At 41.1% G+C, this 17,351-nt stretch overlaps 1 protein-coding gene across 10 annotated transcripts in view; it reads left to right on the top strand.

Annotated features, from left to right (window-relative positions):
* The first annotated feature begins 232 nt into the window (after window positions 1-232).
* The window catches only part of NF1 (neurofibromin 1), a 248,199-nt gene continuing 231,080 nt past the window's right edge, over window positions 233-17,351 (top strand). For all 10 annotated transcript variants that reach the window (XM_047831817.1, XM_047831807.1, XM_047831810.1 and 7 more), the window contains exon 1: window positions 233-634. In XM_047831817.1, coding sequence (XP_047687773.1) covers window positions 575-634 — 60 coding nt within the window. In that variant the 5' untranslated portion in view covers window positions 233-574. The remainder of the gene's footprint in view (window positions 635-17,351) is intronic.

Below are 17,351 nucleotides of genomic sequence, written 5' to 3' on the forward strand. Positions count from 1 at the left end.
CGAACCCAGAGCCAGAGTCTAGGTGAGCCCGGCGGCGAAGAGGGACGCGCGCCTCCGGGCCCGGAGGAGTTAGGTGACGTCACCTCCAGGAGGACTCGCTTTTTCATTAATGAAACCGGCCGGCACGGGCGCATGCGCGGCAGGCCGCCTTCCCTCTCGCTTCCCCCTCCCCTTTCCCAGCCGCGCTCTCAATCTCAAGCTCGCTCGCTCTCCCTCTCCCCGGGCCGTGGAAAGGATCCCACTTCCGGTGGGGTGTCATGGCGGCGTCTCGGACTGTGATGGCTGAGGGGAGACGGCGCTAGTGGGGAGAGCGACCAAGAGGCCCCCTCCCCTCCCCGGGTCCCCCTCCCCCGCCCCCCTTCCCCCTGCCTCCTCGCCAACGCCCCCTTCCCCTGTCCCCCTCCCGGCTCGGCGCAGGCCCCCCATCCCCACCCCCGTGGGAACGTTCGGAGCCCGCACTCCTCGGACCCTCTCCTCGCCTCTGCCTTCACCTCGGCCCCCGCTCCCCGCCCTCTTCCCGGCCCTGGGCGCCGGCCGGCCCGTCCCTCCGCCGCCCCCCGGCCGCGGGGAGGACATGGCCGCGCACAGGCCGGTGGAATGGGTCCAGGCCGTGGTCAGCCGCTTCGACGAGCAGGTAACGGGCCCTCGGCGGGCGGGAGGTGGGAGCGAAGTGGGGGTGGGGGCGGAGTGGGTGAGGGGAGGAAGGAGCAGCCGCCTCCCCCGCGGCTGCCTCGGGCTCTGGAGGAGAGGAAGGGGGGAACTAGAGGGGGTGGCCTAGGGGGGAGGTGCGGGGAAGGAGGGGACGGCTGGTGGCTCGGGCTCCCCTTCCCTCCTAAGTCGGGGGGTGGGGCCTCTTCCCTGACCACCCCTCGGACCCTCCATCCTCTTTATCCCAGCCCTTCCGCTTGCTAATAAGGATGAGTGACCCGGGGGCGCTTGCAGGGGCTCTCCATCTGGATTTAATCATTTCCCCCTCCCTTACTTTTGTTTGTTTGTTTGTTTGTTTGAACGGCGGTGGGTAACGTTTAGGGGTTTCCTCTTCCCTCAGTGGACCTCCGAACTGGGGGTGAGTCCCTGGAGGAACCCCCAGGCCTGTCTTGTGTACCCCCAATGGGAGAACGATAACATCCCGCCCCTCCCCCAGTTTCTTCAGCTTCCTCTCTTGGACGGGGAAGAGTAGAAGCAGGGAAAGCACAGGTTTTCTTACTTTCTGCTCCCTGGTCTCAGCCTGCCCTGCGAGCTCCAAGTGCACACTCAATGCACATCTTTTTGGTACCCCACTTGGGCGTCCCCCCATATCCTGATGAGACAAGAGTGTCATTTACATGTTGTAGTAGAAACCATGGTGCTCGTTCCCTTCTGCTTCTGAAATATTTTTCCCTTTTTTTTTTTTTCTTCCTTGAGAATTGCAGTTTCACCCTTTATTTTGCCAGCGGTCTGAGAATGTGAATAGGGCTTTCTTGAGTGAGAAGCTTGGGGAGTAAGGGGAGCAGGGTGCCAGGAAAAGTGGGAAACCGCGTCTGAGCCCCTGACAACGGAGAGCAGGGACAGCTGGGATGTGGTCCTGGAGCCGATAATTCTGCTGGTGTTGTGTTGTTGTTTTTAACTCTCACCTCTTGGTTCACAAGAGAACTTTCATTGAGAATATTTGGGGTGGAAAAATAAAAGTTTCATAGCTTGGGGAGGTGCCTTTTTATTCCTTGAGCTGCACACGCTGGATCCTGAGGCTGATCAGAATGAAGGCACACGGAGCCTTTTGTCAGTGGGAATTAGTTTAACTTTGTGTTGCTGCGGTTAGTTGGGGATAGTTTAAAGGGATGCTTTTTTTGCAGCTGCAGTTCTGCCCTGGGCTTCCTGTGATGAGGGACATGTTAAGGTTGAATCAATCTATTTTGTTGACTGGATACAATCATAAAAGTGATTATGGGAGCTGAATGGAGGGGCAGGAGAGGGCTACACTTTTACTGGATCCACAAAGGTTTCCTTACAGGACTCCCAGTGTTGCTGACCTACCCGAAAGATGTTTGGGATAGGCAGCAGGATTGAGAAGGAAGTTGAAACTACCTAGGTAGAATAGAATTACAAAGCTGTCAGGGGCTTGTAGCGTGTTGTTTCACCCATCCCTCTTCTGCTTCCAGACCCAAAAGCTTGTAAACCAACTGTACTACTGATCTATCTGAGGAAGTAAAATGTTACTGCGTACATTGCATTGTGTTATTGATAGAGCATTCGATTTAAAACTTGATAGAAGAGACTTTATGTAATCTTGAAAAAGGATTTTAAAGGCACATGGAAGAACCCCAAGTCTAAACCTTGGGGACAGCATAATATGGATGCAGGAATTTGAAGTGTTCACACTACCATTGTTCTCCAATTTTTTTATTAGTTTTTCCCCCCAATTTTTAAACTTTATTTCTTCACTTCTTACCTGTTGATCCCTAGGCTTATCTGCCACCTACAAAAAAAATATAGTTTTCTAAATTTATTAAATTTTTTTTTCAACGTTTATTTATTTTTGGGACAGAGAGAGACAGAGCATGAACGGGGGAGGGGCAGAGAGAGAGGGAGACACAGAATCGGAAACAGGCTCCAGGCTCCGAGCCATCAGCCCAGAGCCCGACGCGGGGCTCGAACTCACGGACCGCGAGATCGTGACCTGGCTGAAGTCGGACGCTTAACCGACTGCGCCACCCAGGCGCCCCTATAGTTTTCTAAATTTAAAAGAACGATTCTTATTATATTCCCAGTAACACAAGTAAATATTTCCTTCTTTTTGTCTCCAGTGTTAAAAGACCTTAGGCTTTGTTGTTTGCGTTGTTATGAATATTGTGGAATCAAACTCGCCACCATCTGTTAAAAATTAAGGATGTAAGAGTTTTAAACGGAAGCATTTTTAATGTATTCCTTATGTTGTAATTAAGAGAAAGATACATAGGGCAAATTATTCCTCACATTCTTCTCTTAGGTTAAAGACCACTGACTTTGCCATACAGAAGTCTAAGGCTTTTCAATGTTTAACATAAGGTACTTACATACCTTAATTTACTATAGTAGTAAGAAACGTTTAATTCAAATTAGAGATTACCTTGAGGTTGGAAAGTGAGAAAACCGAGGCACAGAGATATTAAATGACTTTCCAAGGTCACGTAGCAGACCTAATAACAAGAGCCTCAGTACGAAACGTATTGAATGCTGAACAGTCAGGGATACTTTTTCTGAAAAGTATCTCATAGGATTTGTTTTAATAACCCCTTAAGTATAGTTAAGGGAGAAGAGTTCACATTTTTATTGAGGGGAGAAAAAGCCCCACGTGTAGGGAGAGGTATTTGTATAATTAGTCTCAGCTATTTCTAAAAGTTTTAAATTTGGGGTATATTGTCTGTACTTTGTTTCAGCGGGTCCAGAGGGATACAGGCTGCTCTTTATTACAGCTAAGACATGTGTATGTTGAGCCCGAGAGCGTATGCAAGTCTAAAGGTAGCAACTCTGTTTATGACTGAATTGATGGTTTGGTTGGACTTCTAATATTTGTGGTGATGTAAGCAGAAATGCATTACTAGCCACTGCCGATAACGTTTTGTACTCTGATGGGTATTGCTTGGCAACTTGATGCGGTAGACCCAGTTAAGAGAAGTGGCAGTGTTCCATCTTGACATTTTGAGCTTAAGCCCTTATTTCCAAGTGGGTAAAATGAAATTGCTGTAACCTGCTAGTATTGCACCTAAACCTAATATTTATGGCCTAAGTTGAATGAATCTTACCAATTTTAAAAGTAATTATGTCCTTGGTTAGGGAAATGGCAGTTGCAAAGGTGGATGGCCAGAAAGCGGAGTGAATGTACCAGTTATTTATTTTTGTAAAGAATGATGAGTTTAAAAAAAAAAAATAATGTTTGTTTATTTGCTGAGAGAGTGGGAGACAGAGCGTGACTGGGGGAGGGAGAGAGAGAGGGAGACACAGAACCCAAAGCAGGCTCCAGGCTCTGAACTGTCGGCACAGAGCCTGACATGGGGCTCAAACTCACAGACTGTGAGATCATGACCTGAGCTGAGGTCGGACACTTAACTGACTAAGCCACCCAAGCGCCCCTGAGGTTTCTTTTTAAATGTTTATTCATTTTGAGAGAGACAGAGCGCATGCGCACGGCATGCACGCGTGCGCGCGCCCTTGCAAACACAAGGAGGTGGGGGAGAGGGAGGGAGAATCCCAAGTAGACTCCACGCTGTCAGTGTGGAGCCAGACTAGGGCTCTGTCTCACAAACCTTGAGATCATGACCTGAGCTGAAATTAAAAGCCCTACGCTTAACTGACTGAGCCATCCAGGCGCAGCTGAATCAATGTTATCAGTTACATCTTCTGCTTTTCCTTAACCTGCCTTTATGGTGCTGAATAGTACGTTTCTAAATTGATACTGGTATATTTTAGGCGTGTAGCTCTAAATTGTGGCTTATTAGGTTACTATTAATGAATTAGAGAAAACTTTGTCACATGCCCCACCTAGCTCTCTGTGCCCCTCTGGTTCTGTAGGACTTTGTTTCTGAAGCGGCATAGAAGAAAACTGTGCTTATTTGAATTTTTTTTTTTTTTAACAAATTGAAAAAAAGGTATCCCCAAATGATTTGTTGTAAATATGTTCATTTAAGCACTCATGTATTCCATATCTGGTCAAGTAAAAACCGTATATGCCCCCTCACCCCCCATATTTAAGAGCATATTAGAGAATAAACTCTGATTTTTGATTTGAAACAATGGCATATCAGTTACTGTAAATTGGATGCTAATTGGAATGTGCTTTGAATATGTCGTGTGAAACTCATGCAATATAAAATGATTGACAAATGTCTTTGAAGTTATACACCACATGTTAATTGGCTAAGTAGATTTGTAAAACTTTGAAGCTGTTTTGGATTAAAAAAAAATCTCGTGGCTTTGTTTCTTAAAGCGTGGTCTGCCATTTTTATAAGGCCTTAAAGGTAGTTGAAAGTGAGTACTCTTTTGGTGAGGGGTATTTTGTGGTGAGGAAAAAATGCTTATTCTTTATTCTGGAATTCCTATTTAAAAAAAATTTCTTCCAACTGATCCTTAATCAGTTCTCTATGCTCCCTCACTACCCTTACCTTATTTAGCATCCGATTTAATTTTTGTGTGAGTGCCTTCCTTTTCACCTTCAAACTTACTAAGATTTCTTTTCTCAAGCATTTACTTGGTCCTGTAGCTTTCTCTCAGTGGATCAATTTTTTTTCTTCTTTTTGTTGCCAGATACCTGCTGCCTCTACTGTTTATCCACTCATTTCCTTTATAGCTGAAAACTAGCTTCTGCCTCTGCTTTCCTTCTGGATTGCTGCTTTCTTGAAAATGATTCCTTCTGGCAAAACATAGTGGTTTTTGCTCAATGGTAGCGCCGCTGTGGTGTTCTATTACCCCTGGAAACCAGTCTACTGGAATTCATAAGACACAGTACTGTCTTGTATGTCTGTATGTTTGCAGATCCTTATATACTGATGTGCTCATCAATCCTTGAACAGATTTGCTTTCCCTGTCAAACTATGCTGCCTGTCACTGAACTGGGATTCCTAAATGGGGTCTGAGTTTTGTTCTGCTATTTACTTTCTCTGTCCTTATGCTAGCCATTAGATGTCTGTGGATCCTAGATTCTCCTCATCTGTCAGAAAAGAATCAACTAGAGAATCTCTAAGGTTCTCTATCTAGTTTAGATATTAGATGATTTTAATATTTTAACAGCATTTCCCTGTTGCCTTCACAGTCCATTGGGAGCTGACTCCACTTGATTTACCCGACTATTTCTCATTATGCCTCAGCATGCACCTGTGTCCCAGACAGGTTGGCTCAGTCTCTTCTGTATATATCATGCTTATTCCTGTCTCTCAGCCTTTGTTGATGCCAGCCCCTGCCTGCATGCTTTCATTCCTCCTTTGTGCTTTTAAAATTCCTGTCCATCCCTCCCTGTGCAGCTCAAGCTTCATTTTTCCCATTAAGTTTTTTTTTTGGATGAAACTCACTGCAGTCTCACTTCTTGGTGTACTTGTCACCTGGGGTTTCTCCCCTCAGGAGGGTTGGTTGAACACAGCTTAGTATTTGCTCTTCTCTTTTTGTCAAATAGAGTGTAAACTTTCTAAAAAGCAAGACGCCTCAGTTAGCATCCTCATATAGTCACCCCAGTGCCCAGCATGGTTGTGAGCATATAGCACATCATTGGTGGAATGTTTTTTTAATATGATTCCTGGTTGAAAGGTAGACTGGTTAAAAGTAGTGATGACTTTGGCTTTGTTTTAAATGTAAATAACCAAATTTATAATGTAGTGTTTATAAATAGCCTAGGTCTTATAAGTTAAATGATATTTTACCTATGAATAGGTTTGTTTTTTTTTTTGAAGAGAGCTTTAAGGAGGAACTGACACGTATTTATATTTCCTCCCAGAGAGAGAACATGTTTTTTGAATCAAATTGCTTTAGATTTGATTAACTACCTTTGTGATCTTGGATTTGTCACTTTTAGTGGTAAGTCAGAAGGAAACTTTTTTGCAGTAGTCTGATAGGAAAATGATTGCAAAGAACTTTGAAAAATCTAGAAGTAATTCAATGTAGGATTTACACATGTTCTTTACAGCCTATTGACTATTGTGTTTTCACTAAATAAGGGAGATTGACTGGTCTCTGGATATTCCCCCCAAATGTACCTTGGCTGATATATATATACCTTACTTTAGCATTCATTAACAAATAGTTACGGTACTGAGAGCATCTTTATGTATCATGGATCTCTGTAATTGATCTGTTTTCTTGCTTTATCATCTAATTTATAGCAAATGTATTATATGGCTTCTCAAGTTTAGCATGTTTAATATAAAAGTGTTACAAGGTGTTGTGTGAATTGGGCCAGCAATATTGTTTCATTTGATCTTAAAATAGTCCTACACTTTATTTTATTTGACATTTTGAACAGTAGGAAATTAGGTTCTTAAATCTGCTTCCTCTTCTTTTATTTCATTATTATTATTTTTTCATGTGTTTAGCATGGAGACTTTTGTCCTTGAAGGAAAGGTTAGTGATATATTACAATACTGTAGTGCCTTATTTTTAAATCTTTTTTCTTTGGATTGCTCGGGCTGCTATGGGGCGTTTTTGTTTTCATCTTCAAATTTGGTGTTTTGGGGTTCTATATAGACTCTTTATTGTTGCATTTTAACAACATGCTTTTAAGGGTGAGCAGTGTATTAATTAAGAACATGTGTTTTGCAGATGTGTTCCTTCAGCCTCAGTCTGTTCTTCATTGGGAGTTACGTGTGTGTATAAGACAAGGGACAGGAGGTATAAGAAGGCTCGTTTGTAAAAAAAAGGGAGTTTAGGGAGGAGAATATTCCGTAGAAGAAGTAGAAGGAGAGGTTTGTGGTCAGCTTAAACTGTTAAAAGGCTTAGAATCAATACTGAAGTAGAATATGGGCATCTTAAGGTCTTTCTCTGCAGAGGATTGATTTGTATTTATAAAAGCATTGGCTTATTTGTAGGACATCTTTTAGAATAGCCCATTTTCTTGTGGGTGGAGAGGGAAAGATGAGACAAAGTTTGTTTTGACCTTGAAGAATAGAAAAGTTAAGGTGTTTTACTTTGTAGTGACTGTGAATTTAAGATTTCAGCAATCTGTAAAATTCTGTATCATACTGTGTGCCAGGGCCTTCAGTAAACCGAGCACTCTGAGAGGTCGTACTGAAGAAAATTTTAACATTCTAGAATATGAATAACTGGAATTGGTAGCGCCCTCATTAAAAAAAATATTTCTTTGAGAGAGCATGAATGGGGAGGGGCGGAGAGAGAGGAGAGCAGGAATCCCAAGCAGGCTCCACACTGTCAGTGCAGAGCCTGATTTGGAGCTCAGTCTCATGAACCGTGAGATCACGATCTGAACGGAAATCACTTAATTGACTGAGCCACCCAGGTGTCCTGGTAGTGTCCTTATTAAAGTCTCTCCAGGGGCCTGCAGTAGACCACCTATTTGACCACCTCAGATATCAAATGCCAGTGATACATAGTTACAGTCTTCAGTTCTCTGACAGTGGCTTTTGAACCATTGACTTTCTCATCAAAAGAGCTTCTGTTGAGATAAGAAAGCCCCAAGCTAAAATGGAATCCCATTCTGTTATAATGAAGAATTGAAATTATCCTCTAAACGTACATATACTTTTTACTAGAAACGGCACTGATTACTTTGGAGTAGCAATAACTTGAGGTGCAAAGTTCCAGATTACATATTTTCTTTAAACCACAGATTGGCACTCTTTTGGTTTGGCTTAAGGTTGCCACTACAGTCTACAAGCTGTTGCGTGTTCCTCTTCGTATTTTATAGCTTTGAGTTTTTTACCCTATTGAATTTCACAGAACTTAACTTTTCCTGATGAAATCCTTTGCCCCTTCATTTCACATCCCCCAAACAGGGTGATGTATCTAGTGCAAGAGGCATGGAGTTAATTGAGTAAATAGCAAGAGTTTTAGACATTGACTTTAAAAGGTTTTTACCTAACTTACTTATTTTGAGAGAGAATGAGAGAGAGAGTGCACACGCTTTATTTTTTTAAGTTTACTTATTTTGAGAGTGAGAGTGCGAGCGCATGCACGCAGGGAGGGGGAGGGGCTGAGAGGAGAGACAGAATCCCAAGCAGGCTCTGCACCAGCAGCACGGAGCCTGATGTGGGGCTCTAACAAACCATGAGATGGTGACCTGAGCAGAGATCAAGAGTCAGGTGCTTAACCATCTGCGCCACCTCGGCGCCCCCTAACGTATGTTTTTAAGAGAGTGTGAAAATGGGAGGCGGGTGGGGCAGAGGAAGAGGGAGAGAGAGAACTTAAGCAGACTCTGTGCCCAGCACGGAGCCCTACGCCAGGCTTGATCTTACGACTGTGAGATCATGACCTGAGCCTAAATCAAGAGTCAGGTGCTTAACCGACTGAGCCACCCAGGCGCCGCTTACCTAACTTATTTTTAATCATAGTTTTATACCCAGATAGTGACTTTGTGGGTAATTACTGCTCATAGCAATCTCAGGTGACCCTTTTCAGTTTAATTGTTGACGACTTTCCTTGGGTAGTCTCCATAGTAATTTGGGCATGAGAAAATGTACCATCTCAAATTTGTGATGGCACTACACTGTGGAGTGAGAAAAAGAGCTTTTGAGTGTAGCTTTCAAGATAACCTTGGACAAGTCACTTAACATCTCTGAACTTCAGTTTTCTGTTTTTATCATACAATGGGGATTATACCTTCCCTGCTCACATCATGGGCTTGTTTAGTATCTTAGGTGTGAATCTTTCACATGAAAGGAAACTATAAACAGTCATAAAAATGTGTTACTGTGATTATCATACTATGTGGTATTTTTCTATCCCTTCTTTATGCTTTGTTATTATTATAGTTTCATATTATTATTACCCTGCATGAGGAAAAATAAAACTAGAGGTGCAGAGCAATTGTTCACAATCATATGACATGTAATTAATTGAATTTAAACTAGAGTGTGGGTGTTAATCCTTAGAGCAGTAACTTTTCAATAAATAGAGCTTTACAAAAAAGGTCTAAATTTTTTGAACAGATAGCACAAATATGTAAAATGAGGAATGTATTCTTGCTTCTTCCAAGTTGAGTTATTAGAGTTTACCTTTTATGTTCATATGAGAGTAAGTGGAAACCTTCTAACTCACCTGGTCATATGTTAGAAATAGATAAAAATAGACATACATTTTAAACATTATATCCTTGATTTCATTATTTATCATTCTTCTTTTCACCTTACCAGAACTTCTTTGGCTGGTAGGAGAAGTTGTAACATTGTTCCCCTTTTATTTAGTTTTATAGCATTGCATCATACTCACTGAAGATTTTTAGATGAGGAGAGATGAATTCTGAAGGTGAGAGAATAGAATTTGCTAGAATACCAACAGGAACGTACAGATTATGTATTTACTTCATTTTTTTTTTTAATCTTACCATTTGTCCACTTTTGTAAAGTTGTTTTTCAAACTTGAAGAACATTGCATTTAGGATTTGATTAAATTTGAGGCAACTCTAAACTTCAGTAGCATTTGAGTGCTTTATTCTATTGGATTCCTGGGTATTTCTGTCTGTCTTTCTTTCTTTCTTTCTTTCTTTCTTTCTTTCTTTCTATATCTACTTTTTCAGCACCCCCCCCCCCCCCCCCCCCCCCCAACTATCTTGTCTTTTGGAATATCTCTTCAACCTCTGTCAGCTCAGGGCTGGGAAAGTGTTTTGCTTTTATACTCCAGGCAGGTCTTCCTTTTGGGTAATGGACTGAAAGGGGGGGGGGGGGGCGGGGGAGCATTTGTGTTTCCTGTTAATGTTTGTTCTTGGCCTCTGATAACTGAAGTTGCAAGTAGAGAATGGAAGAGGTAGTAGGTTTTGTTTTGGTCAAATGTTGGCAACAAAGATCAGTGAAGACCTGTGCTTTGGTTTCTACCCTGCCTCAACTGCCTTTGTGATATGTAAATCTAAATTCCAAGTTGTTTCATTATCTGTAAAACAGGAGAAATAGGATCTGACACTCTAAAACTTTTATAATTCTTAAAATGGATTGCTTTTTGTTTCTTTTTTTTTCTTTAGAGCCAGCCTTCTAAAAAAAATAATTCCAGTCACTAACAGATTAGTCACAGATCCTTAGTTAGAAGGAATCTGAGATTATTATTATTAATATTATTATTTTTTTAAATTTTATTTTTTCAAATTTACATCCAAATTAGTATATAGTGCAGCAATGATTTCAGGAGTAGATTCCTTAGTGCCCCTTACCCATTTAGCCCATCTCCCCTCCCACACCCCCTCCAGTAACTCTGTTTGTTCTCCATATTTATGAGTCTCTTTTGTTTTGTCCCGCTCCCTGTTTTTATATTATTTTTGTTTCCCTTCTCTTATGTTCATATGTTTTGTCTCTTAAAGTCCTCGTATGAATGAAGTCATATGATTTTTGTCTTTCTCTGACTAGTTTCATTTAGCATAATACCCTCCAGTTCCATCCACACAGTTGCAAATGGCAAGATTTCATTCTTTTTGATTGCTGAGTAATATTCCATTATATGGATGGACATTTGGGCTCTTTCCATACTTTGGCTATTGTCGATAGTGCTGCTATAAACATTGGGGTGCATGTGTCCCTTTGAAACAGCACACCTGTATCCCGTGGATAAATGCCTAGTAGTGCAATTGCTGGGTTGTAGGGTAGTTCTATTTTTAGTTTTTTGAGGAACCTCCATACTGTTTTCCAGAGTGGCTGCACCAGCTTGCCTTCCCAAGGAATCTGAGATTATTTAAATCCACTTCTGCAATAGCCTTGTCAGATGATTGTCCAACCTCTATTTGGATATTTATTAAAAAAAAAAATACAGTAGTAATTCGTGTTCATTGTAGAAATGCAGCAAATCACAAAAGAATGAATAAAAGTCTAAAATGCCACACTTCAGAAAGAACCGCAGTTAAAATTTTGGTACATAATTGAGTCTGCCGATTCTGAAATTAGAATGCTTGGGTTTGCATTCTTGGGCTCTGCTTTGCTACTGCTTCCTAGCTCTTGCCCAAGTTACTTAACTTCTTCAAGCTTCAGTTTCTTCACTTGTAACAAAGAGTCAATGAAAATACCTAATCCACAGAAGGTGGTTGTGAGGTTTAAATTAGGAAATAATGTGTCAAGCATGTGGCAGTTTCTTGCACTTGGAAGGAACTCAGTAAATGTTTGCTACTGTTACTATTGTTAGGTTGTTTGAATTGAATGAGATACATTGTTTTATAATCTCTTTTAACATACGGGCATACTGTGAACATTTGCCCATTTGATTGCATTTTCTTTTATGTTTGTAAAAATTAAGGTATTCTCGGGGCATCTGGGTGGCTCAGTCAGTTGGGTGTCCAACTTCGCTCAGGTCATGATCTTGCAGTTCAGGGGTTCGAGCCCTGCATCGGGCTCTGTGCTGACAGCTCAGAGCCTGGCGCCTGCTTCCAATTCTGTGTCTCCCTCTCTTTGCCCCTTCCCCCTCCCGTGCTCACATCTCTGTCTCTCTCTCTCTCAAAAAAAAAAAAAAAAAAAAAAAAAAAAAAAATTAAGGTACTGTATGTAATTTTATTTTTTTCTTAATATTTAAAGAAATTTGAATTTTCTACATTGAACATGTTTATAATCAGTAACAAAGTGAGTACATATTTTATAAAATATAGGACTTCCAATTAAATGTGAATTTCAAATAAACATGAGTAATTCTTTTTAGTATAAGTATATTCCATCAACATTTGGCAAAGACTTATACTAAATGTTTATCCATTATATTTATGTGAAATTCACATTTTTAAATGTTTATTTTTGAAAGAGGGAGAGAGAGAGTGTGAGCAAGAGAGGGGCGCGTGCGCGCGCGCACACACACACACACACACACACACACACACACACACATCTGAATTAGGCTCCAGGCTCTGAGTTGTTCTACAGGGCTCGAACTCAAAAACGGTGAGATCATGACCTGAGCCGAAGTTGGATGCTTAACTGACTGAGCCACCCAGGCGCTCCTGAAATTCACATTCAGCTGCACATCTTATTTGCTAAACCTGGCAACTCTAATCTAAGTGACTTTAATATCAAGGTGGATCACCTATCCAACATCTTAATCTCCAACCCTCCTTGATCTTAATTCTAGTGACGGTGACCATAACAGAGATAGGGTCTCCAAATTCAGCTGAGTCCTTAATACTGTCCTGTATTGCTAAGTATCCTTAAACTGCACCCATTCTCATTTACTCCCACAGTAATTCTTATCTTCTCTATAATCTCAGTCTCTGATTCTGCTACCTGAATTTAAGGTCTCTGTTTTCTTCTATCTCCTATGGTACCTCATTCCATTACTTCCCTTTATTATATTCTTCAACTTCTCTCATTAAAGAACAAGCCATTAGATGAAATATTGGCTCAGAGCCTTGAAAAGAGAGTTTAAACATTTTAGTATGTGTGGCATACAAGACCCTACAAGATTCACAATCCACTTCAGGCTTCACTTTCTCTGACAGGCTTCCCCGGACTGCCCAGTCTGAATTAAGAGCTCTGCTTACATGCTCCCACTGTACTCTACGCATCTACCATAATATTTGCCATAATTTTCTTACTGTCCTTCTCCCTTATCAGACTTTAGACACCTTGAGACCACGAGTTATGTCTTGTCTTTATTACCTCAGCGTTTACCACAATGTGCACGCAAGTGGAGGAGGGGGCAGAGAGAGAGACAATCCCAAGCAGGCCCCAAGCTGTCAGTGCAGAACTGGACGTGGGGCTCGATGACTGAGCCGAAATCCAGAGCCGGATGCTCAGCTGACTGAGCACCCAGGCACCCCTTCACTGACTGACTGACTGACTGATTTATTTAAACATTTTTTAATGTTTATTTTTGAGAGAGAGAGAGAGACAGGCAGCGTGTGAGCGGGGAGGGGCAGAGAGAGAGGGAGACACAGAATCCAAAGCAGGCTCCAGGCACCGAGCCATCAGCACAGAGTCCGACGCAGGGCTTGAACCCACGAACTGTGAGATCATGACCTGAGTGAAAGTCAGATACTTAACCAACTGAGCCACCCAGGTGCCCCTTGATTTATTTATTTTGTAACTGGAAGTATGTCAATCCCCTTTACCTACTTTGCTCATCCCCCCACCCCTCTCCTCTCTGGCAATTACCAGTTTGTTCTTGGTTTCTGTTTTGTTTGTTCATTTGTTTGTTTGTTTTTAGATTCTACATACAAGTGAAATCATCTGGTATTTGTCTTTCTCAGTCTGACTTATTTTACTTAGCGTAATACCCTTTAGGTCCATCCACGTTGCATAAATGGTTCAGTGGTGGTCAGTACTCAGGCATGCCATTTTTCATCCGTTTTCTCAGTATTTTTGTATATGAGAGTGTTACATGAGATTTTTAAAAAAGTAAATGGGGGGCGCCTGGGTGGCTCAGCCAGTTGAGCGTCTGGCTTCGGCTCAGGTCATGATCTCGCAGTTTGTGAGTTTGAGCCCCACATCAGGCTCTGTGCTGACAGGTCAGAGCCTGGAGCCTATTTCAAATTCTGTGTCTCCCTCTCTTCTGCTCCTCCCTCGCTCATGCTCTGTCTCGCTCTCTCCTTCGAAATAAATAAAAACATTAAAAAAAATAATAATAATTAAAAAAAAAAAAGTAAATGGCTTAAGAAAGGCTGAGCATCAGGTACACTATGTTTTTGCTACTCATCTGATTACCAGCGTAGTAAGCCTATTAAAGAATATTCATTGGCATAACCTCTAATGTTTGGAAGGGAGCGTGGACTGTGACGGGGACACATGGCTGCTTCCCCTGTTCCACAGGGCTCTGTGTGAATGAGAAATGTGAGATGAGATAATATATGTCAAGGTACTTTGTAAACTCACTTTATACAGGTAAAATTTCATTGTTATCAATGATCCTTCCTTCTGTAAGAGCTTAAAAGTCATCTGCATAATAATCAGTCTTCGAATCATCTGGTTGTTGACATTAGATTCAGTCCAGAGGCCTGAAATCACATTTTCACCTTTACCCACCCCTGTGTTTTGACAATTGAGGCAACATTTTCTCATTCCCAGTCTGGCACCTTTCTATTTTTCATGAGTTCTCAAAGTTCACTGACAGTGTTTCCCTTTTCGCGTTTCTAAATTTTCTTGTGTGATCTTGGATTCGGTCATGTAGACTTGAATTCAGATAAAACAGGTGGGTGGGGTCTTTATGCTTTAAGAGTTCTGATGGCTCTCAACAATGCTCTTTTTCAAATGTGAAAATCATTTCAAATCATTTTGTTTTCTGGTAGAACAATTAGAAGTAAAATGGAATGGCTGTGCTTTTTCTCCTTTTGGTATTATACTGTGTACTCTAACTAGTGGTTCTTCATCTTAATATATATTTAAAAATTTTTTTTTAAACATTTATTTATTTTTGAGACAGAGAGGGACAGAGCATGAACGGGGGAGGGTCAGAGAGAGGGAGACACAGAATCTGAAACAGGCTCCAGGCTCTGAGCTGTCAGCACAGAGCCCGACGCGGGGCTCAAACTCACGGACCACGAGATCGTGACCTGAGCCGAAGTCGGTTGCTCAACCGACTGAGCCACCCAGGTGCCCCTCTTAATATATTTTTAAAAGCCATCAAATGTTTTAACGTTTTTCTCTTTAAAATATTTAGTGACTGAACTTGTAACTTTTTATACTCTTCTCTCAATTTGTCAATCAGATGTAGCGTGTGTTCTTTCTTAAATGTCCTCTTGATATTGAACTCTGGGAGAGGGGAGAGGAGAGACAACTGGTACAGACACATTAGTTTATGTGGAAATGCCAGCATTATCAGATCACTTAAGACTCATGTTAAAAGTGTAGATTTCCTGGCCCCACTGAACATCTGAGTTCTAGAGGTATGGACAATGGGTTGCAGTTAAAAAGATCTCCATTTTGATGTCAAAGCTGGGTTTGGTGACATCTGATGTCACAGCTGGGTTTATGAATCCCTGCTGTATGATATGTGGGGAGACTTCCATGCATGGGTGGTGTTTAGTAAGTAGGTCATAGTATAGTCCTCGATGGCAACACAAGTAGGAAAAAACTGGGTGAACTTTGAAAACCATATTATAAAAAATATTGGAGGGGTGCAGAAATAATGAAGCAGGTGAACTAAAATTCCAGAAGTGGAAGAATCCTGTGTAGGTGAGGAGAGGATTGATGACATTTGCATTTGCTGATTCTGGACACAGACCGGAGAAGAAGGATGAGCCAGAGGTGAACTGAGTCTTACTGAAGCTGCAACATAGCACTGATGGTCCACTTGCTGAATAGATTAAAATGATCAGCCTCTCTCGTCCGTTTTGTCTAGTAGAGTAAATGACAGACTCTCACTGGGAAGATATGTTGTAGAATTTCTGAGGTTCTTTCACTTAAAATATCCAGCATACACTGAACAATTTCTAAAAAATTGAAAAGGTAGAAAACTGTGATTTATAATCAAGAAGAAAAATAAACTATAGTTGTAGATCCACTGGTAGTTCAAGTTAGCAGACAAGGACTTTGAAATAACTGTAATATGCTAAAAAAGTAGGCAAAATGGACAAATGGGTGAAAAGTTGGAGAATTTCTACAAAGAATTGGGATCCATAGAAAAGAAGTAAATGGATATTCTAGGAGTCAAAAACCTAACACTGGTTGCTAAAGGTGTTTCATTTACATGCTCATTGGAAAATCTTGGTGTACAGGACTCTAGGACCTTGCCTTACCCTTTGCCTGACTCTTCATTTTTCTAAACAAAACAAAACAAAACACAACACACACAAAACAAAACAAAAAACCCAAACAAAAAAAAAGGGAAAACAGGTCATTTGAATATACACAATTTATGTATGTTAGTAGACTATGTCTGTCTTGTTCACTGCTGTATTCCTAGGGCTTAATTCAGCGCCTGACACATTAAAAACAGAACAAAAACGACAAAAACAAAAAGTTCATGGTATCTAAACTTAGTTATTTATTGGATGGATTTAATAGACAATATATAACCAAAGACAAGATTAAAGACCTTTTAGACAAGTCAATAGAAAATATCCAGTTTGAAGCACAGAAAGGAAAAAAATTGGAAAAAGTGGAACTGAACCTAAGACATAGGTGGAACAGTAGTAAAAGGCTGAATAATGTATAACTGGAGACCCAGACTAGAGAAGAAAGATTAGCGTGGGAGCAGATATATGCAGAAATAATGGTAAGACATTTTCCAAAACTGATGAAAGACATCAACCCAGAGATTCAAGTAGTTTAACAAACCCCAAGCAGGGTAAATACAAAGAAAAAGTACCCTTAAGCCTATCTTAATGGAACTATTGAAAAGTAGAGACAAAGAGAAATTCTTAAAATCTATGAGAAAGGACCAAAAGACACACTACTTTCAAAGGAACAGTAATATAGCTGATAGCTAACTTTGAATACAACTGTGGAAACTGGGAAATAATGAAAAGACGTTTTTAGTGTCAAAAGAAAATACTGTCTCATGAAAATTCCATTCCTAGCAGAAATACCCTTCAGAAATGAAGGTGAAGTAAAGATGTTTTTAGACAAACAGCTGAGAGGATTAATCACCAGCAAACCTGCTCTGTAACAATTACTAAAGGAAGTTCTTTAGGCAGAAGAGAAATGGCTCAAGTGGAAGGGTTAACACTATAGGAAATAATAAGGAGCACCCAAATGGGTGTTCATAGGAGTTAGGTATACACCCAATATGGATAAATACCAAACATACTGGCCCCCCTGTTTCCCTTAGAAACTTTATTGGAA

This window comes from Prionailurus viverrinus, chromosome E1, assembly GCF_022837055.1.
Source record: "Prionailurus viverrinus isolate Anna chromosome E1, UM_Priviv_1.0, whole genome shotgun sequence".
In the NCBI taxonomy this organism is placed as follows: Eukaryota; Metazoa; Chordata; class Mammalia; order Carnivora; family Felidae; genus Prionailurus; species Prionailurus viverrinus.